At 43.8% G+C, this 24,231-nt stretch overlaps 2 protein-coding genes and 1 long non-coding RNA gene across 3 annotated transcripts; 1 reads left to right on the top strand and 2 right to left on the bottom strand.

Moving 5' to 3' along the window:
* Positions 1-7,335: 7,335 nt before the first annotated feature.
* LOC114707432 (ribose-phosphate pyrophosphokinase 1-like) lies at positions 7,336-8,474 on the top strand. The gene has a single exon (XM_037207041.1). The coding sequence runs from the start codon at positions 7,485-7,487 to the stop codon at positions 8,439-8,441; it is 957 nt and encodes a 318-aa protein (XP_037062936.1). The 5' UTR covers positions 7,336-7,484; the 3' UTR covers positions 8,442-8,474.
* Positions 8,475-8,805: 331 nt separating this feature from the next.
* LOC119088214 lies at positions 8,806-10,890 on the bottom strand. Its single transcript, XR_005091834.1, has 2 exons — positions 10,018-10,890; positions 8,806-9,675 (listed from the first exon to the last, which is right to left on the bottom strand). It is a non-coding gene; the product is annotated as an uncharacterized LOC119088214 (long non-coding RNA).
* Positions 10,891-11,010: 120 nt separating this feature from the next.
* Positions 11,011-20,528, bottom strand: LOC119088213. The gene is made up of 3 exons (XM_037207042.1): positions 20,344-20,528; positions 14,209-14,266; positions 11,011-12,793 (listed from the first exon to the last, which is right to left on the bottom strand). The coding sequence occupies exons 1-3, from the start codon at positions 20,430-20,432 to the stop codon at positions 12,329-12,331; spliced, it is 612 nt and encodes a 203-aa protein (XP_037062937.1). The 5' UTR covers positions 20,433-20,528; the 3' UTR covers positions 11,011-12,328.
* Positions 20,529-24,231: the final 3,703 nt, after the last annotated feature.

The raw sequence follows: 24,231 nt of genomic DNA, 5'->3' as shown, positions 1-24,231 counted from the left end.
TAAAACATACAGGCTGAGCATGGTGGCACACACCTTTAATCCCAGTTTGAGGCTAGCCTGGTCCACATTTGGAGTTCCAGGACAGCTGGAACTACATTATGAGACCCTGTCTTGTAAACAAACAAAAAGTGATTGTTCTGGATTCCTCTGGGTTCCAGTACTGGGCTTCAAGCCCAGAATAGAAAAAAAAGTATGTTCTCTAGCTTCTTTAGTTCTAAAAAGAAAGGAAGGAAGGAAGGAAGGAAGGAAGGAAGGAAGGAAGGAAGGAAGGAAGGAAGGAAGGAAGAGAAGGAAGGAAGGAAGGAAGGAAGGAAGGAAGGAAGGAAGGAAAAGAAAACAGGGTCTTTCTATGTATCTCTGGCTGTCCTGGAACTCCATATGTGGATCAGGCTGACCTTTAACTCAAAGTGAATTATAGAAAGAAATCCAAGGAAGTCTGCTTAAGGGTTATAAGGAATTTATTAGCACATAAATTGGAAAAGACAACTCACTAAACAGAGTAGGCAAATCATCGCAGGTTCCTGGAAAGTTGAGGTCCTGTCCCACACTGCTCTTGCTACCTGAGTCAGTCCACACCATCCAAGCCCACGAGGGAGAGAAGGGAACTAGCTGATGTGCCTGACAGGTCTTAAGGGTAGCCCCAAGGCCATGCCCCAGGGGCTGGTACTTCAAGGTCATAGGTAGAAAGGTATTCTCTACATCTCCCACTTTTGTCTAAATAAGCAAGTTCTAACCTAATTCAAAAGTATATACAATAGGAATGATTATCAAGTATTGTCCAGGAGAAGGGAAAGGTAATAACATAAACAAAATAGAAATACAACCAACAAGAATAACATCAAACAAGGGACATATACTAAATATACAAAAATGTCCAGACAACAAGTAAAGGCATGTTACAGAGATTACTTCCAAACGGAGTGTCTTTGAAGCCCAACATTCCCACAGGAGTAGATCAATGCTGCCAGAAGCAATCATGTCTCATGTCAACAGAATTCTAATTTATCAAAACATTTAAATGCCATATTTTCTATGAAGTATTTGAAGATTACGTATCCATCTGACAGATGTTTCTGCAAATCTGGAAACCCTAACTAATATAACTATAGATATGACAAGCATGGGTAACTATTAATCTGTAGTTTTATCTACCTAAATAGCCTAGAGACTAAGGAGTCACATTATCAAGATAAACAGTCTGTAAGCAAATGTACAGTATAAGGACAATGATCTCAAATTTGTGACAGTATACAAAATATATTAATCAGAGATAAAGATGTATAGTGCAATGTGACAACAATATCCTTAATATATGTCAATATACAAAATATCCTAAACAGAGGTAGAACATACATACAGTATGACAAACATAATTTTACATTTGTATCAATATACAAAATATTTCAAATAGGAGTGGGAATATATGTACAATATGACAATTATACTTTTGAGTTTGTATCAATATGCAAATTATTTTAAATAGAAATAGGAAAATAGTTTACATTTGTATCAATATACAAGAATCCACATCAGTGCAAATTATCTAAGTTTGCTAAATTAATTTACCAGTAGATATAATAATCTACTTTAATATCCTATCCTATTCCCCTTTTTTCTTTTCCAAAAGAAAATCTTAAGTCTAAATTTTATTGTTCCACCCCCAACCCTATTACAATCTATCCATAATCCTGAGAAAATAAAACCTTTTAGAGAGGTCAGATATAGCGAGAAATCCAAGGGAGTCTGCTTAAGGGGTATAAGGAATTTATTAGGACATAAATTGAAAAAGACAACTCACTAAACAGAATAGGTGAATCATCACAGGGTCCTGGAAGGCTGAGGTCCTGTCCCACGCTGCTGCCTGAGTCAGTCTGCACCATCCAAGCCCAGGAAGGAGAGAAGAGGGCTCTTACCTGTCAGGTCTTAAGGGTAGCCCCAAGGCCACGCCCCAGGGGCTGGTACTAAAAGGTCATAGGTAGAACAGGTACCCACTACAGACAATGGCCAGTTTCTGCCTCCAGAGTGCTATGACTAAAAGGGTGTACCACCATGCCTGGCTTCTTTGGTTCTTTTGATGGTGATTCTCATTCTTTCTCACTCTCTCTCTCTGTCTCTGTCTCTCTCTGTCTCTATCTCTCTCTGTCTCTCTGTCTCTCTTTCTCTGTCTCTGTCTCCCTTTGGTTCTTTTGATGGTGATTCTCATTCTTTCTCACTCTCTCTCTCTGTCTCTGTCTCTCTCTGTCTCTATCTCTCTCTGTCTCTCTGTCTCTCTTTCTCTGTCTCTGTCTCCCTCTCTCTCTTTTGTCTTTTGAGACAGGGTTTCTCTGTGTAGCTATGGCTGTCCTGGAATTTGCTCTGTAGTTGAGGATGGCCTTGAACTCACAGAGACCCACCATGCTGGGATTAAGGCGTGCACAACCAACGCTGGGCTCCACTTCTCTTAATGTTATGCTTTCCCTGATATTTTGTGTGTGTGTGTGTGTGTGTGTGTGTACACATATATATATATATATATATATATATAAAATGCCTTTGGACATTTTTTTAAGTTCCTGCTACACCCTCTAACTATTCCCTTCTATATGATCTGATCACTAACCTTGGTCCCTCACTGGTTATTTCTGTGAATGAAGAAACACACATCCCACCCAATTACCCAGACAACAGTCAGTTGCTTCTATGAAGAGTTTAGAATCTGTTCAGTTTTTCATTGTTTTCTGATTTTCTGCTATATATTGGATCAATTTAGAATGTGTTCCTTGAACAGTTCTTTCTGAAGATTTTAGTTGCCTGTCTTCATTTTGTAGCTGCATTGTGACATTTATCATAGCCTGCTTCTTATTGTCTTTACTTACGAATTCAATAGTTTCCTACATTTTTGTGAGTTTACAGAGTTTTGTTTTTGTATTTTTCTGCTTTGTGAATTCTCTGTTTCCTCAGGAATCATTGCTTCATTTTCTCTTGGTTTCCTTCTATATGCTAGAAGCTTCCTGTAACCGTGGAAAGATTAAGGAGCCTGTTGCAACTTAAGAATGAGGCCATGGAAAGTCTAACAGGGCATATTGTGAAAGAACAGTTTGTCATTAACCCAGCCTTACCTTGAGTAGATAACTGTCTTTAAAGAAACAGCCAAGCCCTCCTGCTAGCTCCCAAATACCAAAACGTCAATCAATTTTTTTCACAAGAGCAGCGGGAGAACTTTAACATTCCTGATGGCACAAAATAGAGAAATTTTAAGTGCAGCCACTAGGGCAGACTGAAAGATGCGAACAAAAGGTGGGTGATCCCCTAACAGAACCCCAAGCTGCAGACTAGTCCTGGACATAACAGTCATATAGAGGATGTTCTCATTGGCAGCGCAAGCCTAGAGTTACCCATGCTGGGATTTGCGGGCCACCAGCAGGATCCTCAGACAGGTGAGGAGAGAGCCAAGGTCCCAGATCAGTCCCAAGGAGCACAAGCTACAGTTTCTTCCTGGTTTATCATTATGTTCTGTTGTGCCCTGCACCCCAACAGTGCCTGTTTTATAAATGTAATTCGGTAGCCTCCCATAGACCAAATTCTAAAGACACAAATGTGATGTCATGGAAACCAGGAAGAAGCATCTGTGGCATACATAGATCTTTCCATTTTCCTAGAACTCACTACTTTTCCTTCGGCAGCAGAATCTCTTTCCTGTTTCCAGCTGAGCAGATGTTCACTTCTTCCCCTCTCCAGTTTCAATCCAACAGCTCCTCCCCTTAAACTCACACACCTTAGGTCTTCCGGTGGCTGCATTTTGTCCCCTGGCTCCCACAATTTTGTCTTAATATGTGTGTCTTGATGTTCTAAAGATCTACCCAAGTCCTACCTTGTGTAGCCCCACTTTGCTGTAAACTAAAAGACACTGGGGTGCTCAGTGTCATGAGTGGTAGGATCTTGGTTTGTGCTACTTATCCAATATGCCATGGGTGTGTGTGTATTCTATGAATATTCCTGCCATGCCTTGTTGGTCCGGTTTGCACATCTGGGCTTTAGCTCAAGTGTTCCTCCCTTATATCCCGCAGACATAGTAAACATCTGCCGTGAGAGCTTTGAAACTTGTTCTAAGCTCTATATCTGGAATGGAAATTGTCTCCCAGATCTTCAGTTTTTTATTTTATTTTATTTTTGGTTTTTCGAGACAGGGTTTCTCTGTGTAGCTTTGCGCCTTTCCTGGAACTCGCTTTGGAGATCAGGCTGGCTTTGAACTCACATATAACCTCTTGCCTCTGCCTCCCGAGTGCTGGGATTAAAGGCATGCGCCACCACTGCCTGGCGAGACCATATCTTAAAAAACAAACAGGCCGGGACGATGGCGGCGGGCGGAAGCAGAGGCGGCGGCACATGCCTTTAATCCCAGCACTCGGGAGGCAGAGCCAGGCAGATCTCAGTGAGTTCAAGGCCAACCTGGTCTACAGAGCAAGATCCAGGACAGGCGCCAAAACTACACAGAGAAACCCTGTCTCGAAAAACCAAAAATAAAAATAAAAAAATAAGAATAAAATTAAATTCTAAAAACCGAAGAGCTTGGTGAGGATCCCTTATAAACTCTAGAATCAATTAAAAGATGTATTTGGTATAAAAATAAATTTTTAGCACTTATTTAGTGTGCATACACATGGGCACACGCACGTCTCAGTGCACATGCAATGGATGGTCAGAGGACAAGGTGCTGGCATTAGCTCCTTTCACCACGTGGGCCTCAGGTCTTAGGTCATTTCCTTCACCCGCAGGGTCGTCTGCCAGCCCCAGCAGATGGTTTTGACTAATCCATAATTAACTAATCATTCTAGGTTACTTTCCTTACATTTATCAGCATGATCTGTCAGAAGCATGCCATTGAAAAACCAACTACCTCCCCAGTGGCATACATTAAGTTTGGGAGCAGTTTTTTTGTTTTGTTTTGTTTTGTTTTGTTTTGTTTTGTCTTGTCTTAACAGCTCCCGGTTGTATCTGAGATTGAGCAGATTGTCTATGACACTGCTGTCCCCAGCTTTGCCTCTCAGCACCACTCCGATGTTACCCAGGTGCCCCATTAGAACATAAGAACAAAGCATCTTTTTATTTGTTTATTTTTTCTTTGGTGGTGCTGGGACTTGAACTCTGGGCCTCTCACATACTGGACAAACATTCTACTCCTAATCGACCTCCCCAGCCTGAAGCATCTTTTAAAAATGAAGAATGCGGTTTGCTGTCAGTCATGGTAAGGTCAGCTGCAAGGATGTAGCACATTTGGCAAGCTGCTGAGGTGTCTGATGCGGTCTCAACCTCAACTCAAGTCTAGTCAACTGCTGGGTTAGATTTCAGCCTGTCTAAACTTAGCTGATAAATTACATATACAGTCCCCCACCCACACACACAAGGAGCTGGGATACCTCCTGACAGAGGATTTGCCCTAAAGGAGCCAGCCCAGAAAGCCGATTTGGTGCCAGAATCTTGATGGGAGGCCAAGAACAATTCTAAACCAAGTGGTTATTTGTTGATCATATTTAATTTAAAAACATTCTGTGCTGGTTAGTTTTTAGAGAACTTGACACAAGGTCGGGTCATCTGGGAAGAGGGAACTTCAGCTGGGGAATTGCCTCAACCAGACTGTCCTGTGCACATATCTGTAGGTCATTTTCTTGATTAATAATTGATGTGGGAGGACCCAGATCGCTGTGGGCAGTGTCACTCATGGGGGGTGGTCCTGCAATGTATAAGAAAGCAGGACGACGGGGCTTGAGAGATGGCTCAGAGGTTAAGAGCAGTAGCTGCTCTTCCAGAGGGCCTGAGTTCAATTCCTAGCAACCACAAGGTGGCGCACAGCCATCTGTAGTTAGATCTGACCTGCCTGCATACATGCAGGTAGAATACTTGTATACATAATAAATAAATCTTTTAAAAAAAAAGCACACTGAGCTGGGTGGCAATGGCACACATCTTTAATCCCAGCATTCGCGAGACAGAACCAGGCAGATCTCTGTGAGTCTGAGGCCAGCCTCGTCCACAGAGCAAGATCCAGGACAGGCACCAAAACTACAAAACCAAAGGAAGGAAGGAGGGAGGGAGGGAGGCAGGGAGGGAGGGAGGGAGGAGGGAAGGAAGAAGGCAGGAGGGAGGGAGGGAGGAGGCAGGGAAGGAAGGAAGGGAAGGAAGGAAGGAAGGAAGGAAGGAAGGAAGGAAGGAAGGAAGGAAGGAAGGAAGGAAGGGAAGGAAGGAGAAATCAATCAGGCTGAGTAAGCCATGAGGAGCAACACATACTAAGTTGCGTGATGCAGTCCTGTAGACAAAAAGGTAATAGGTAAAACCAAAGATCTGTGTTCTGGTTCTCTGTTATGGGTAAAGGTCCTCATCCACCTACTGGTAGAAAATAGCAACTGTTACTTCCTTTATAGAATCTGGACACTCCCTCGAGAGGCTGAAATCCAGATATTATCCAGGACTTGGGTCTCAACTGGAGAATGATCTGCTTCCAAGTTCACATGGTTGATAGCGAAACCTGACTGCCCGTGTCCTGCTGCCCTGATGGCTCCGTCCCTTACAGGCTGATAGCAGTCACCACCCTCAGCTCCTTGTCACTCCGCTTCCCCAAGCATGGCTACTTAGTCACATATGAAAGCCCAGAAAGAGACTGAGACAGCCTGGTAGTAATGTGGACATTATAAACACCACATGATACAATCAGAAATGACAACCCATCCTCTCTGCCCTGTTCTACTAATGACAAGTCACAGGTGCCGTCTACATTCAAAGTAAAGAGAAAGGGGGATTACACAAGCCATAAATATTAGAGGTCAAGGATGACAGGCGTGTTATCTGGGGGTTTCTCTGCCTCCAGCTGGAGGAGGGGCCCCGACATGGAAGCATGGATTTAGTCCTGCCTCAGGACAGCGCACCATGACGGGGAAAGGGTATTTAATAGCGGCAACTTGTGCGCCCGAGAGTACAGAGAGCCTAGGTTGATTTAGGGGACAAACTGAGGCCAGCTCGCGCTAAAAAACAAGCTTTAAATTCTCTGTACTTCATCTATTCCTTCTTTGGGCGTAGGACCCGCCTTATAACGAAAACCCAAGTTTTAAGTTAACAAATGTACATGACCACATGGTGGCAGCAGACACCAGGAGATTGTGTTTCGAACTTTTTCCTCTGCGTGAGAACAAGTTTATTTCCTTTTATGGCAACTCGCGGTTTCCTCTGTCTGATCCTTGAATGGGGGAAAAAGGGTGTTTCTCCTCCTCCGTTCCCAAAGCACTGTTCCTAATCTAGTACCACAAAGAGCAAGTCCTCCACAACTCCTAGAGCGACAGCGAAGGTCCTGGGGGAGGAGCGATGAGAGCCCCTGAAACAGGAACTTCAATACTAGAAGATGGCGGAGTAGCAACGCGGTGCTGTTCGTGTTCAGGCTGCCGGCTGACTTCGAGACCAGACTCCGCAGCTCCGGTGACCTCCGAGAAAAGAGTGCGTTTGTGCAGTTGCCCAAGATGCCGAACATCAAAATCTTCAGCGGGAGCTCCCACCAGGACTTATCCCAGAAAGTTGCCGACCGCCTGGGCCTGGAGCTAGGCAAGGTGGTGACTAAGAAGTTCAGCAACCAGGAGACCTGCGTGGAAATTGGAGAGAGTGTACGTGGAGAAGATGTCTACATTGTTCAGAGTGGGTGTGGTGAGATAAATGACAATCTAATGGAGCTTTTGATCATGATTAATGCTTGCAAGATTGCTTCAGCCAGCCGGGTGACTGCAGTCATCCCATGCTTCCCTTATGCCCGCCAGGATAAGAAGGATAAGAGCCGGGCTCCCATCTCAGCTAAACTTGTTGCAAATATGCTCTCTGTGGCAGGAGCAGATCATATTATCACCATGGATCTACATGCATCTCAAATCCAGGGCTTCTTTGATATCCCAGTGGACAATTTATATGCAGAGCCCGCTGTCTTAAAGTGGATAAAGGAGAATATATCTGAATGGAGAAATTGTACCATTGTCTCACCTGACGCTGGTGGAGCCAAGAGAGTCACCTCCATTGCAGACCGATTGAATGTGGATTTTGCCTTGATTCACAAGGAACGGAAGAAGGCCAATGAAGTGGACCGCATGGTGCTAGTCGGAGATGTGAAGGGCCGGGTGGCCATCCTGGTGGATGACATGGCTGATACTTGTGGTACCATCTGCCATGCTGCTGACAAGCTTCTCTCCGCTGGAGCTACCAGAGTTTATGCCATCTTGACGCATGGAATCTTTTCTGGCCCAGCCATTTCCCGTATCAACAACGCATGTTTTGAAGCAGTAGTAGTCACCAACACCATACCCCAGGAGGATAAGATGAAACACTGCTCCAAAATACAGGTGATTGATATCTCCATGATCCTTGCAGAAGCTATCAGGAGAACCCACAATGGAGAGTCTGTCTCCTACCTGTTCAGCCATGTTCCTTTGTAATAGAATAAATTCTGAAGCATTTTGAAAATAAAACCACGCCCACCCCTCGTTTTTTTTTCTCGGTATTTGGTGAGTTCAGCAGAAGGCCCAGCTTGCTCCAGTGTAGCTTTTACATCCCACATTAGGTACGTTAGAATTTAGCCTAAATTGGAAAAAGAGAGACTGCGATTAACTGCTAGGATGTCCTACTTGCATTGCTTCCTCCTGGCTTTCTTGTTATTTTGTGAGCCTTGCAGCTTTAATTAGAGCTCAGCTGCTGAACGATGTATAGACTGTTGAAAATATTCCACAAGGTCCTTAGGATGTGATAAGATGTTATGCCCAGATTAGGACCCCCAAAGAGACCACCAGGAGACCAGATATGTCCAGAATGCAATAGCAAGGTTTACTTCTTGGCGCAATACGAGCTAGCAAGGAACCCTCGTCCGCAGTGCCCGGCGCAGCGAGGCAGGGAGGAGAGTCCCTCTTTCTTGGGGAGATTAGCTTTTGAAGGCAAAACCACAGAATTCTTCAGAGAGGAGGGGGTTAGTACGGGTCCACCCTTGATTGGTCCAGTTTTCCTGAGTTTGGACTTTTATCTTATTTTTTGCTCTGTCAGGAGTTTAACAGCCCATCTCCAAAATTTGGTCATGTTATCTCAGGGGAGGGGGGCGTCTCGTGGTTAGCTACCACCAGACAGTCTGGTATTGTACTTTTAAAACTTATGACTTTACCCTGTCTGGGAATGGGGAACTGACTTGGTTCTGGCTATTTTAAGATGTCCCTTTCCTCAGCTCTCCGGGCCTTAGGGGGAACTGGGGTGGGGGTCTCTCATTCCCTCCTTCTCTTGGCCCTAGAGGGGCTCAATCATGGGCCCCTAACTTGTTCTAGTTCATGAGATTCCCATGTCCTCACTTCGGGGTCTGCATATGACTCGTACTCGGTGGTCCTGACTTGAGTATAACCCCGTTGCACCATGAGTTGTATGGTGCCTAGTCTTGGTCTCATATACTGTAGTAGTAGCTTTAACTTCAAGGGATCAGTAGGATGCTTGGACACTCTCCAGGTTCCGGCTGGATGTTCCTCAGCTGCAGGAACCACAGGTCGGGCGTGGGTGTGGTGGATCCAAGTGGAGATGCCGTCCACCTTGAGAGCCGTTGGGGTGGTCAAGATGACGAGGTAGGGTCCTTTCCACCACGGCTCCAGGGACTTGTGTTGATGCCTCTGGATCAGGACCCAGTCTCCAGGCTCGAAACTGTGAGGCTCAGTGGGGGAGGAGGATGAGTACAGGGCCCGCAGTTGAGGCCAAATGTCTTTCTGCACTCAGGTCAGGGGTTTTAGGCTCTCAAGAAGGTCTACCTCTTCTGGTGGCAGAATCAACTCTGTCTGGAGGCTAGGCACAAGGGGTGGAGGCAGACCATACATTATTTCAAAGGGTGTCATCCCCAGCTGATAAGGGGAGCTCCTTACACGGAACAAGGCAAAGGGGAGAAGAGTCATCCAGTCACCGCCAGTCTCTAGGGCTAATTTGGTTAGGGTCTCTTTTAGGGTCCGATTTATTTATTTTTTCTTTTAGCACATACCCTAGGTAAGTTACCTGTTTCTTGTAGATCTGGGCCTTTTTAGCTGAGGCCCAATAGCCCAATGTCCCCAGTGTCCTTAGAAGATCTTCAGTTTCGCTAAGGCATTCCTCCTCTGACCTGTGGCTATTAGTATATCATCTACGTATGGTAGAAGAGAGACATGGGGGTGCTAGGAGCGGTACTCACCCAGATCCTCATGGAGAGCCTCATCACATATGGTGGGTGAGTTCTTGAATCCTTGTGGCAGTCTCGTCCAAGTCAGTTGCCCACTTATTTCAATGTCTGGGTCATACCACTCAACGGCGAAATAACCTTGGCTGTTTGGTGCAAGTGGGAGACTAAAGAAGGCATCTTTTAAATATAGGACAGTATACCATTCTTTATGTGTAGGGAGCATACTTAGTAAAGTATAGGGATTGGGCACAGTGGGGTGAATGTCCATTACCCTTTTGTTAACTTCTCGAAGGTCTTGGACAGGGCGGTAGTCATTCGTCTGTGGCTTTTTAACCGGTAGGAGCGGTGTGTTCCATGCAGACTGAATGGGCCGCAAGACTCCCTCTTGTAGGAGTCGTCTCACATGGGGGGTGATTCCCTTTTTGGCTTCCAGGGTCATGGCGTACTGGCGGACCTTCACTGGGTCTGCATTGGTCTTAAGTTCCACATAGACTGAGGGGTCTATGTTTGGCCAACCCCATTCCCCCTGTCTCGGCCCACGCAGTGGGGAATTGTTGGAGCCAGATCTGCATGTCTGCACATTTGATGGAGGACCGCTCTTGTTCATCGAGGTGGTATTCTTCCTCCAAAGGCATTGTCAAAAACACTCCAATAGCCCTCCCATCAGGGTGTTTGACTTGAGCACCCTTATCAGTGAAATGGATCTGTGCCTTCATTTTTTTTTTTTTTTTTTGTTTTTTTTTTTTTTTTTTTTTTTTTTCTGAATCATTGTAGCCACTGCCTCGACTCCAGAATCCGCCGCCCCCCATCTGTGCCCCCCCCCCCCCCTTCATTTTAGCCAACAGATGGCACCCCAGAAGAGGGTATGGGCACTCAGGAATGACTAGGAATGAGTGGGTTACCCGTCCCACTCCCAAGTCCACTGTTCTTCGGGTAGTCCGTTGATAAGGTTTAGTGCCCATTGCTCCCTGTACCCAGGTTTGTTTTCTTGACAGGGGTCCTCCGGATGTCAAGAGGACTGAACTTTCCACACCTGTGTCCACCATGAAGTGGACAGGTTTCCCCTCCACTCTTAGAGCTACCCTAGGCTCGGGGAGGGGGGCCGAGCCCCATCCTCCCTAGTCGCTGTCTTCCTCCAGGCCAGCAAGGATGGAAGTTGGCTTCCTTCCTAGTCCCACTGACATTTTTCTCTTGCTCCTATTTTTAGGGCATTCCCTAGCCCAGTGTCCCTCTTCCTTACAGTATGCACACTGGTTCTTTCCTAGCTTAGGCTGGGACCTTTTCCCCTTCTCATAGCTTCCTGTTTCTGCAGCCAGGAGCACTCTCTCCATCTGTGTCTGTTGCTGTTCCAGTATCTTGGTCAGGCTCTTCTCTTGCCTCTTATCTCTCTGTCCTCTCTCTCTCTCCCTCCCTCCCTCTCCTCCCCCCCACTGCCACTAAGTCCCTCAGATTCCTCTCCCCTAGTCTTTCTAGCGACTGTAGCTTTTTCCTAAGATCTGGTGCTGCCTGGTTCACATAGGCTAGAATAACTGCTTGTTGGGCTTCCTCAGACTCTGGGTTGTACGGGGACTACTGCTTGAAAGCCCCCATCAACCTCTCTAAATATGCAGCTGGACTTTCTCCATCCCGCTGCCTTACATCATAAATTTTTGCCATATTAGTAGGCTTGCGTGCAGCAGCCTTGAGACCTGCCAACAGAGCCTGGCAGTAAACACGGAGACTCTCCTTACCTTCCGCCGTATTATAGTCCCAGTTAGGGCGAGTGGATGGAAAAGCAGCCGCTGCCAAGGCAGGATCCACTAGGGAGGTACCTGTGGGTCCTGGAACTAGCTTCCGAGCATTCTCCAGAATCCAGTTTCTCTCCTCCGTGGTGAAGAGGACTCCCAATAGTTGATTTACATCATCCTATGTGGGCTGGTGAGTGAATAAAACTGTCTCCAAAAGGTTAGTTAAGTCTTGGGGGTCCCAAGAGAATGGCACATTTTGAGCCTTCCAGTTATACAGGTCACTAGTGGCGAAGGGCCAATAGTGAAAGGGTTGGTTCCCTGCCTCGTCCGGGGCCCAGCAGGCCTAAGGGGAAGGGCCACTGTGGTGTCTGGCTGGGGGGTTCCTCCCCTCCTACTGCGGGTGGATTGTGCCGCCCTCCCCCCCTCAGCTCTCGACGGCTGAGGCTCCTGGGCTTCCTCCGTAGGCGCTGTAGGATGGACCTGGGGAGGGGAGAATAGGGAGGTGGAAAGAGTTCTGCTTCAGGGGTCCCCCCTGAAACACAGCCGTGGGCCTCCTCTCCATTTCTTGGCCCGCTTGGGAGCTCTTGGGCCTGGTGGCCAGGACCTGAGTGCCTGGAACCTGTTGTGGAGGTAAGAAGGGTTTAACCCAGGGAAGGGGTCCCCCCTCCCTGTCTATCAGGCCCCTCCAGGTAACAATATAGGGGACTTGGTCAGGGTGGCCAGAGCAGGGCCGGGAAACAATTTCCTCCACTCGGTGGATGGTCGCTGCATCCAAGGTTCCGCCTGCCGGCCACCCGACGTTGAATGTGGGCCATTCAGCTGAACAAAAAGTAGCCCATCTTCGCCTCTTGACAATCACGTTGTTGTTGCTGGCAGTCTCTTGAACATCCTGCCAGTGAGCAAGAGTTAAGTCTAGGGGTGAAGACAGAGTATTCCCCATAGTAGAGTGAGAAAATCGAAGATAAAAAAAAAAAAAGAGAGAACAGCAAAACCACAACCACAACCACAAAAAGACTTTAACAATTTTCCGGGACAAAGTACGAATTGGCACTTCCTATCACAGAATAATAAAGTGTATGAACTAAGGAGTTTCGTGTACATAGATTCATTTCTTCCCACTAAAGATTAATTATCAGCTGGTTGTAGATTCTTCCCGGACCCTGGGAGGGGACTATCGAGGGGCTGGACCCCCATAGTCCCCGATACCTGGCGCCACGAACAGACTTAACTGTTTAGGTACTCAGGGTACTGATAGGAAGTAAGTTTTGAAGCATATCCAGGGAGAGAGGTATCACTTCACAGAGGGTTGCCCAGTTAGAGGCTCAACTCTTCGAGAGGTACGATTTTGGGAGACCTCTGGAGCATCAGCTACAATCAGTCCTCACCGAAGGATGCTGCAGATCCCAGGGACACCGACCCCCCCCCCGTTTGGAGCGGTGAGTAGCTATGAACCCCCCCCCCCCAAATAGTCAGAATGAGTCTGAAGAGAAACAGCTTCTGATAGAAGTTACAGGACACAGGCTTAAGACAAAAGGCACTTCAGTCAGCTCCAGTCAGTTTACAAGCTTAAATAAGGAAACAACAGACTATCTTAATCCCATAAGGCCTCCTAAAAAATGTATGGAAAGATTTAGGAGACCCCTAAAAGCTGCCAACCTTATGAAATTAATTTACCATCAGACTGTGATAAGCGTCAGAGATTTTAACCCCTCCCTTTTTAGGAGAAACCTGCCGTTACTTCATTCAGGGTCTTACAAGGAGGTAACACAATATTAGCACACCACAAGACCTCCTGAGAGCTTAAACTAGAGCTATGAAGTTCACTATGTTCTCCATACTAGCAGCAGCGTCCTGCTACAAACAGCCTTTCTTGCTAAAATTAATTGAAATCCAAAGGCGAACTTGAGCTGTGAACTTCTAATTGCTAACCAGAAGCTCGATCCAGCAGCCTTCATTTAAATAACTGTGCAAGTCTCACAGCCTGAGCTGGTTTAAAAACTAATGGCAACTTCTAACTCCCCTAAAAAAAAGTGTTCTTTTCTCTCTTTCCTCTTTCTGGGTTGGCTTTTAAGTTCTTGGTAATTTACAAAAATCTTGGCCAAGTACAAGAACTTTAGTTAACCCATTTCAAAAAACAGGTTCTGGTTAGGGGACGCCCTACTACGACTGTATGGATTCATCAGACCCGGAAGACGTCTGGGGCTGGAATCCTAAACATCTGCCTTCTTCCCTCTGAACCTAACTATCTGCTATCTGCATCTCAGCTCACTTGGGCTTGTGAGTCATCTCCACCCTTCTCCTCACCTTGCCATTCCCGGTGGCTAGCTGGCTTGATACAGACTGGACAAACAGGCTGCAGCTGCTACAAAAAAAAAAAAAAAAAAAAAAAAAAAAAAAAAAAAAAAAAATTCCTCCTCCTTTATTTTAGTTTGGGCCTGTAAATTTACTGTGCTTATTTCATTTCATGATACACCTTAAAGGATTTATATTTTTGAATAAGAGTTCCTGTTTCTATATTAAAATAACTTCAGTACAAACTTAATATTTTTAAGGCTAAACTGACAGGTATAAAACCAAAGTTCTAAGCTTATAAGGGCAACTAACTTATAAATTGTTAAGAATAAGTTTAAGGGCTGGAGAGATGGCTCAGTGGCTAAGAGCACTGGCTGCTCTTCCAGAGTCTGAGTTCAATTCCAGCAACCACATGTGCTTACAACATCGTAATGAGATCTGGTGCCCTTCTGGTGTGCAGTCATATATGCTGTATACGTAATAAATAAATAAATCTTTAAAAAAAAAAAAAAAAAAAAAAAGAATAAGTTTAATTAAAGATAATTAAGAAATAAAACTTATTGATTGGCCGACCTAAACTGTAAACTGTTAAGGATAAGTTGTACTTAAGCTATAAGCTATTAGAGATAATTATTAGGACACAAATTGAGGGTTAATCTCTTATAAATGATCAAATTCTCTAATGTATGCAAAATCATATTTATAAACATGCTATGTATGCTAAATTTCATATAATCAATTTATTACTTAGCCCCCTAGCATTTAAAATGTTTAAGCCTTGGACAAAACTGCCATACCCCTTATTGCCAGGGTTTTTTCCAAACTATGCTTTGAGATAATTTAAATTATATTTCCATTTATCAGGTTTAAAGATAATTTGCCTTACTATCCAATTTCAAGTAAAAGATAACTCACCTAACATATTTCAAAATGACATAGATGCTTTTTGATGTAAAGTTTTTATAAAGGGATATAAAGGTTTAGATATAGAAAATGTTTAGGAAAGTTAAAAAATAACTTATGATATATGAATTGCCAGTTATTAGGATAGATCAATGTAACACATAAACATCTAGATGTTATTAATGATACATGAATCTCAGTAATAACCTAGAGATACTGAGGATGTATGCCTAAATTAGATCTATGGATAAAGTTTTTATTGAGGTCTGAGATATATAAGCTTAAGGAATGGACTTATATGCCTTAACACAAGAGTCTGGACCTCCCCAGAAGGGACACTGGGGCTAAATATAGGCTCTAATTCCTCTGCTATACAAGGTAAAAAAAATTGTCCCAGTAAAGGTTGATCCTGACTTTACTAAAGAAATTAAGATTATTGTACAACTCTCTACAAAACAATTCAGATTCATGCAGGGCAGCGCCTAAGGGAGCTGCTGGTGTGGATTCCAGCAATATGGCCTTCTGGGTTCAGGAAATTAAATATTCCAAACCAACTAAACACTTAAAATACAGGGGGAAAAATAATTGGCTTGCTAGACATAAGCACAGTTGTTTCTTATATTTCAGGAAAAGATTTGCCAAGTACTTAAGATGACTATTACTCCTTCATCTCTTATAGGCCTAGGTCAACCTAATATTATTGCTAGCAACTCAAAAATATTAATATGGTCAGATAAAATTATGACATATTCTGCCCATATGTCATCTACCATACCTAACACACTATGGGAAAGAGACATACTGTAACAAATGAGATGTACCATTAATCTCTGCTATGAACTAATATCATCTCAAATGCTTTAGATGGGTTTTAAACTTAAAGGAACTTGAGTAAACAAGCTCAAGACATAATTGGGCCCCTTATTCCAGAAATCATACATGACAGACATAGCCTAAGGTATCAAAATTTATCCTAGGGGCCACTGTCCACTGTTAACTCCGTTACTTGTAAATCTGATGCTCCTATCTGGGTTAAGTAATGACCTTTAAATGCTGAGAGAATTGTAATTGCTACCTGTCTGGTAGAGGAAAAACTTAAATATTGGGCATATAAAGCCCCCCACCAGCCTTTAAATCACCCCAATATCTTTTTATTTAGGAATATCAGGATTATAGACTGTTACAAGACCTTAAGAAATTAAATATAATTTATTAAAGCCAAGGGGAACCTCACAGCCTGGCTTCCCATCTCCCACGGCCATCCCCAGAAACCAAAAAATAATTGTCATAGGTGTACAAGATTGCTTCTTTACCATACCTACTCACCCTAAAGATTGTCAGCATTTCAAATACTTTTAGCTTGCCTACTCACCCTGCCATGATGGTGGCCAAAGCCGATATACAAAACAGGACATGTAAGTTCTGTTTATCCAGGACTCATTCTTTGAACAGAGTTCCTTATTTTATCCATACAGATTAACTTTCAGAACTAACTGTCAGTTATAGCTTCCTCACAGTCCCCCAACCTAATAATTGTATGTGTGTGTGTGTGTGTGTGTGTATCTTACAATAATTTTATTGCACAGATGATATATTTATGTCAAACTATGAAACTTATGAGTCTATAGAATGACAAATAACTCTACAGGATATTCGGGCACCTTTTCTTATGTCTGTCCAACAATTACAAATTCTTTCCCTATGGAAGCTCACCATGAGGCTTACATACTTATGATTTATGGTTATGAAATAAGAAGTAATACACCATTTATTTTACTGCTTTTCAATTTTAGGAATGCCTAGAACTCATATATAGACAACAGCCTTACATACACTTCAAGAACTCTTAAGAGTTGATGCTTAATTTTTCATATCTCCCACTACAGGCATTCCTTATTACCTCCAGGCCAAGCCACAAAGTTACACCTAAGCCTCTATGATCTTCTCACTGGTATTTGAAAAGGTCCTGATGTTTTCATACTATCAGGAGGAGGATATGCTTACATGTCTTCACAGGACATTGACCTGCCTTCATGAATCCTGGATTGCCTGGTCACACCATATACTAGCCCACTGAGGGACAAAGGCGCTCTAAAGCTGCCAGACTGAATGTTATTTACCTCTAGATTCTTAAATATTGAGTGTTAAATATAAATAAATTGATACAATTCCAGATCCTTTTGATGAACTGTTCATCAATGTTATAAAACTTATAGAAATATGATTAGAAATAATAATTCTCTTCTAAAAGTATTTTATTAACTTTTGTCAAAAGATAATGAGACTTGAGAGATATATAAATGACACATTTCAGATTTCATTCTCTGGCTATCCTGATCCTGTTGAGACTCCAAGGATTCATATTTTTGTCTGACAAAATTTACCACTGTTATATTGCTAACATATCTAAGCTTTTGTCCATTAAGAAGGTTCTTACAAGCTTCAGGAGATCAAAATTTGCCAACGCTCACAAACCAAGAAGGACTGGGAGGAATGCAACCTAACTACAGTTCTTATCCCCCACTTACAAAGTTTCTTTTTCTCCTCTGGGTGGGGGAGGAGCCTTCCCTCTCCCTGGCCTGGTATCCCCTTCTCTTATCTGCTAACCAGGCATTTAATATCCCATAGGTACACCTAAGAGAAAAAGTTTCCTCTTTAAAACTCCTCATCTTTAAAACTCTTTGGCTGCATGTTCTACCATTAATACACATATTTGTTTCCAGCAGAAATTCTAACCATTTAAAGAGTTACAGGTTGTCATCCTCTGGACCATGGACATGCTGTCTAGCTGCAGCAGGTCTGCACCCCACCCTCCAGCCCACACCGATGTGCTGTCCAGCCCAGCCCTGCGTCACGCCCTCCAGCCCACAAGACAGAAAATTCTGCTACACTGCCTGTCTCACAGAGCCTGAGACAGCCTGCGCTTCCTGGGTTTCCACTGCATTCCAGGCCTCAAGCTTCGCCCCCATATCCGCAGGAAGTAACCATGAGAAATTTCTACAGCCCCCTTTGTCACGTACCCTGTTTTCTGAACTGAACTCTCCAGCCCAGAGGCTGGATTGCCCTTAAAAAAATGCTCTATTATTAATTGTATATAAGTTCTGCCCATGATCCTGAAATGTATGTACTATCAGATATTCTCCTAATGTACTTATGACAATTGTTCTGTATGTAAGTCTTGCTATGTATACCCTGACACAGGTTATTACTGTTTTCTCATAACTAGTGGTTTAATATTACATTAATTACAAATTTAAACTAGGTAAGCTTCATCTGCAGCACTGGTCCCACAGGTGCTCATGACTTACTCAGGTAACTCTTTAACTATGCCTCCTTAAAAGACAGGTTAACCAAATTAATACCACTAACCAAAGATTAATAGTTACAGTTAATGTTCTAAACTAACCATTTCTTTTTGATAAGTCACAATCATAGTATTCAGACACTTTTTGACCATATCATGCCATACTAGCTAAGGATAGATTTTTATGTTATTCCTCTGCTCCCTTTTTGAGACAGAGATATTCTAACTATATACAGGTATGCCAATTAGATGGTTAAACTAATCCTCAGCCTGCCATCTATATAGAGTATTGATTATAAATATATATCATAGGTACAGTATTGATTAAACATCAATGTTAATCATTACTTATCATTTTTCAGAAATCTCCAAACTTAAGTTTATCTACATATTCACTGTCCTACAAAAAAAATTTTTTTAACTAAACGAAAAAAGGGGAACTGCTGCGGGCCGCAGGAATATCATAAGAACTCAGCTGGTTATGGTAAAGTCACTACCTGGAGGGATCATGGAATTCCTCCAGAGGAAGTCAAATCCCAAGGAGTTTTTGGTGTTACTTGGCTTGTTGTATATCAGCTGTCTTCTGTTATGAAAATCATGTGTGCCTTCATAGTTTTTCCAATTGACTTTTCCCTAAGAAGGACTAACAGTGTAGACTGATCACTCTCTGGACATACACATTCCAGGTATTTGGAGAACAGCCTCAGGAAAGGCTTTCTCTGGAATCAGATTATCTATCTCCCTTGGCCACTTTCAAGGACTACAGGAAACAGCACCCAGGTGGGCGCCCATTGTTAGTCCCAGGTGGACTAACAATGGTAACAGCCCACATGCAAGTCTCCTGACTTCCGGTAAATTCCACAAGGGGACACCACCTAGGAGAGGTAGACGTTAATAGCTTTACACAATTTAGCTCGGACCCTCCCTTTTTTTTTTTTTTTTTTTTTTTTTTTTTTTTTCGAGACAGGGTTTCTCTGTGTAGCTTTGCGCCTTTCCTGGAACTCACTTGGTAGCCCAGGCTGGCCTCGAACTCACAGAGATCCGCCTGGCTCTGCCTCCCGAGTGCTGGGATTAAAGGCGTGCGCCACCACTGCCCGGCTTGGACCCTCCCTTTTATATACTGGGACTTCCAGGGCACAAGAGGAGAAGAGAAAAAAGAATGGAAGAACTAGATGGGTAAGAACTTGAGAGGAACAAACTGAGATGGGGAAGAAGTAGATTGAAGGGCTACAGGAGAGAACTAGAGGAACGAGATGGAAGATGAGAAAAAGCCAGATGGGGAAGAACAAGATGAAGTAGAACGAGAAGAGGAGAGAGGAGACGGGAGGGGAGATGATATGGGAAGGAACAAAGTGGATGAGAACCTAGAAGGGGCAGAACTAGATAAAGAAATTAAGATAGAACCTAGAGGGGATCACAGACAAGTGTAGAGAGAAATCAGGCTAAAGATGACCTAAATATGAGAGCAGAATATAAGCTTGTAGCTGACACAGAATAATAAAGTATATGGACTAAGGAGTTTCGTGTACATAGATTCATTTCTTTTCATCAAAGATTAATTATCAGCTGGTTGTAGATTCTTCCTGGACCCTGGGAGGGGACTATCGAGGGGCTGGACCCCCATAGTCCCCGATACCTGTGGTGGAGGGAGATGCCCAAAAACAGTCCTAACGGGTCGTTTAATGGTCAGGAGAGGCTCCTGATCACTTCCCGGAAGAGGCTGCTGAAACCAAACAGTCACCTCTGAGGTGGCCTCAAATGGCTCGGGACCAGAGGGTCCCTTGCCCAAATTGGGGAAGGAGGCGTCCCTCTTTCCCTCCAGGATCACTGTCTAGACACGTCTGTCCCAGTGAGAGCCTGCAAATACAAATCAGCCGACCGTCGACTGTACGAAACAAAAATAACAAGACAGAGACACAAACAGAAGAGAGCGCTCTTACCGGTAGAAGTCAAGGAACCTCTGGACCTTGGGGTTCCTGGTGGGGTCTCCGGGGGATCCCGGACGGGCCCCTAAAGATGTTATGCCCATATTAGGACCCCCAAAGAGACCACCAGGAGACCAGATATGTCCAGAATGCAATAGCAAGGTTTACTTCTTGGCGCAATACGAGCTAGCAAGGAACCCTCGTCCAGTGCCCAGCGCAGCGAGGCAGGGAGGAGAGTTCCTCTTTCTTGGGGAGATTAGCTTTTGAAGGCAAAAACCACAGAATTCTTCAGAGAGGAGGGGGTTAGTACGGGTCAACCCTTGATTGGTCCAGTTTTCCTGAGTTTGGACTTTTATCTTATTTTTTGCTCTGTCAGGAGTTTTACAGCCCATCTCCAAAATTTGGTCATGTTATCTCAGGGGAGGGGGGCGTCTCGTGGTTAGCTACCACCAGACAGTCTGATTTTGTACTTTTAAAACTGACTTCACCCTGTCTGGGAATGGGGAACTGACTTGGTTCTGGCTATTTTAAGATGTCCCTTTCCTCAGCTCTCCGGGCCTTAGGGGGAACTGGGGTGGGGGTCTCATGACAAGTTGATACTCTATTGCATGTGAATGCTTTGGGGGTTTTATTCATTCAGAATAACTAGCAACCAAGTCAGCCCACATGTGATACATTTTCAGAGGTTTGTGCTACACTACAGCAAGGACCCTGAACATCCTTAAACATAGTCCCAGTAATTGAGCACCCTGTTAGGCAGGGGCAGGTAGCTCAATGCAGTAATTAACTCTTTTGGGAGGAAGAAGCCTGATCCATTGCCATCTATTTAACTCGATAGCTTGAATTCTCTACACCTGTGTTTTCCATTTGGCTTTACTGTCAGCTGTCTTGACTTTTTCCTGGCCAAATATCTTGGACTGAGTGATCATTGTACCATTATCTTCTGTGAGACAGATTTGCTTCTTGCTATGTATGTAAGCACTAACAGTCACATTAGATAATCTGCTGTAGCGCAATCTTCCTTAGCCTATTGCCACTGTGGTGATAGGTTTTAGGTGGTATCATAGTGCCTTTTGACTAATTTAAGTATTTAATTTTCATCTTCCTTGGATCCGTTTGGTCTCTCAGTTGAACAGATTTCTGCTAAACAATTTGGTGTTATAGTCTCTTGTAGAAAAAACTTAATAAAATGTTAATGTATGCAAAAAAAGACTTCAATACTACAATACTAACTAACAGCCCCAGACATCTAAGTCACAACTGTATCATGGTTGGTGTGGTGTACAGCCAGTCTCATTCAGAGTTGGTCCAGAATTGGTACCCTTATACAAGAAGCTCCAGATACTTCCCCACTTCCACCATGTGAAGATTCAGTGAGAAAGACATCGTCTGTGAAGCAGGAAATCAACCCTCATTAGACATCGAATCTTCAGGAACCTAGACGGTGGACTTGCCAGGCCTCAGAACTGTAAGGTAGATGGTATATGGCATTTTGTTATAATGGTGTGAACAGACAAGGGGAACTATAGTGATACATTTTTATGAAAGCATTTCTTGCATTAAAAATAAAAGTTATTTTCCGGATCTTGCCAACAAAGTTAATAAGATGCCTTGAGATCATTCAAGACTACATGCTTAACCTGCTGTCCTACTGAATACTGGACCTATTTAAGTTTAACCTGCTTTTGAGAGAACGAAGTAACCCCTTTGGGTTGTGCATGCAATCAGCTTCAACAACTTAGGTTAACTGATAGCTTTAATCTATTTTTAGAGTTTTATTTATTTTCATTTTACATGCATGAATATTTTGCCTGCATGTGTGTATGTGCACCACATGTCTGGTGCCCATGTAGACCCACCCAGAGTGCCAGATCCCATGGATCTGGAGTGACAGATGGTTGTTAACTGTCATATGAGTGCTGGGAATTGAACCCAGGTCCTCTGCACAAAGAAAGCACTCTGAACTGCTGAGGCAGCTCTCTAGCCCTCCATAGCTTTAATCTTACGTTATGTACCCTTCCATGTCCCTGATCCAAAATCATGGATGTATGGATATATGTATGTATGTATTGTGGTAACCACTTGCCAGAAACAGCAAATAAGTTGAAAGCAACCTTAAAACAAATATCCACCATAAGTTTTGCAAACAGCATGGAGAAAGCTTGACAATCTTTGCAGTGCTGAGCGCTCTTGGGTGCGTTGGATCAGTAAAGTGACCTCTTCCCTTGTGAAACTCTGTCAAAGACGTCTGCAAGGAAGCCTCAACCCTTTCTCAGGCCATGTGCTCTGTATTGTCCAGTAAATGCAGAGCAAACTCCTCTGTGAGGGACAAACAACGGACTACAGACCTGTGACTACAAACCACAGACAGATTGAAGATCAGGGAGAGAAGCGAAGAATTTAAATTTGCGCTTGCCCTTGGCCAGCCAGATGCATCCAAGAGAAAGTGACTTGTTTTCATTCCCTAATGTGACACAGATGCAGTTGTGTGCCCTGAGGTTATCTTTACTGCATTCGCTGGTGAAGGAAATGAGTGGAGGCAGGAGTGTGTGAAGGAGCCTGCCACCCAAGTTCTGTAAATGTGAAATTGGAGGTGACCAGACTCTTAGGATCATTTTGGACACAGAGCCCCAGAGCTTGGCAACTAGTCAGATTAGAGTTGGCAAGGAGGACAGAAACACAGTATTTGATCAAATGTCCCTTCAGCTGTCTGTGGGACCAGTTCCTAAAGCCTTCAGACTTCATCAGGTTGATTATAACTGTAATAATTATATTAAATTATAGTAAATTGAGGGCTGAAAATACTTGGAGTTTTGTTTATTTATTTAATTATTACTTTCGTGCCTGGCTGGCCTTGAACTTACTGTGCTTCTCAAGGGTCTCTTGCTTCTATCTCCCACATATTAGGATTATAAGCATGTGCCATCACACATGGTTCATGTAGTACTTGGGGGCTAAACCCAGGGCTTTTTACCTTCCAGGAAAGCATTCTACCAACTTATTGCCAGTACTGGCCCCCAAATATCTTTCTAGGCTGCTCCACAGAGGTCAGAGGGACCTCATCTGGTTGGTGCCTTGAGTTAAATTTTCTTCAGAAATTTCTAGATCCAAAATATGTATTTTTATTTTTGGTCCAAACTCCAAAGGGGCACATGGCAACTCTTCTCCAAATTCTATTGTCATGCTGCCTCGGCATCTCCGAGAGGATATACTGGTTCTGAAGCTCAGCCAGCAACCATCTCAAAAACAGCACGCCTCTCTCCTGCTCACAGGCTTAGCAGTTTCTCCTATTGGGTCTCCTAGAGCAAGCACACCTTTGACTGCAGGGATACACACAGAGAGAGAGAGTTCAGCACTCTTCCCAAGCAAATTAGACTCCCCAGTGACTTAGTTTTGACAGAACCCTGGACTCCTCTAGGCTTCCCTCAAACACTGGCAAGCAGGTATGAGGCCTACTCAATATTTCTCTTTAGAATATAGAAAACTAAATTCTTCTGGACTTTGTACATAATTATGGAAGAGTAGGAAAAAAAAACTCATAGCCATCCTATGATACCTGGAATCCTGTTATACTGAATTTACCCAAGTAATCAACCACGTGTGTCCCCTTGACCTTTGTAGGGGGCAGTGTAGAAAACAGTTCATCTTCAGCAGCAGAAAGAGACTCTAAGAGAAAGGTGTCTCTTTACACAGAAAGTGCTGGAATTGTTTAAGGGTAAGTTTGCTGAACACATATTTGGGGAGGAGGGTTTGAGCAGATTATATTTTAAAAACTCACTGTCTAGACCTTTCAAACAGAACGGGATATCATCTGGGGACAGCAAGGGTATCCAGGCCACTCAGTCCCCACCTCAGACTGGTTCTAGCTTTACCTGGCTCACCCAGTACCTTGCCATTACTTCG

Source organism: Peromyscus leucopus, chromosome 6 (assembly GCF_004664715.2).
Source record: "Peromyscus leucopus breed LL Stock chromosome 6, UCI_PerLeu_2.1, whole genome shotgun sequence".
NCBI classification, from domain to species: domain Eukaryota; kingdom Metazoa; phylum Chordata; class Mammalia; order Rodentia; family Cricetidae; genus Peromyscus; species Peromyscus leucopus.
The sequence above is the reverse complement of the archived record's forward strand: the minus strand, read 5'-3'. Positions and strand labels throughout refer to the sequence as shown.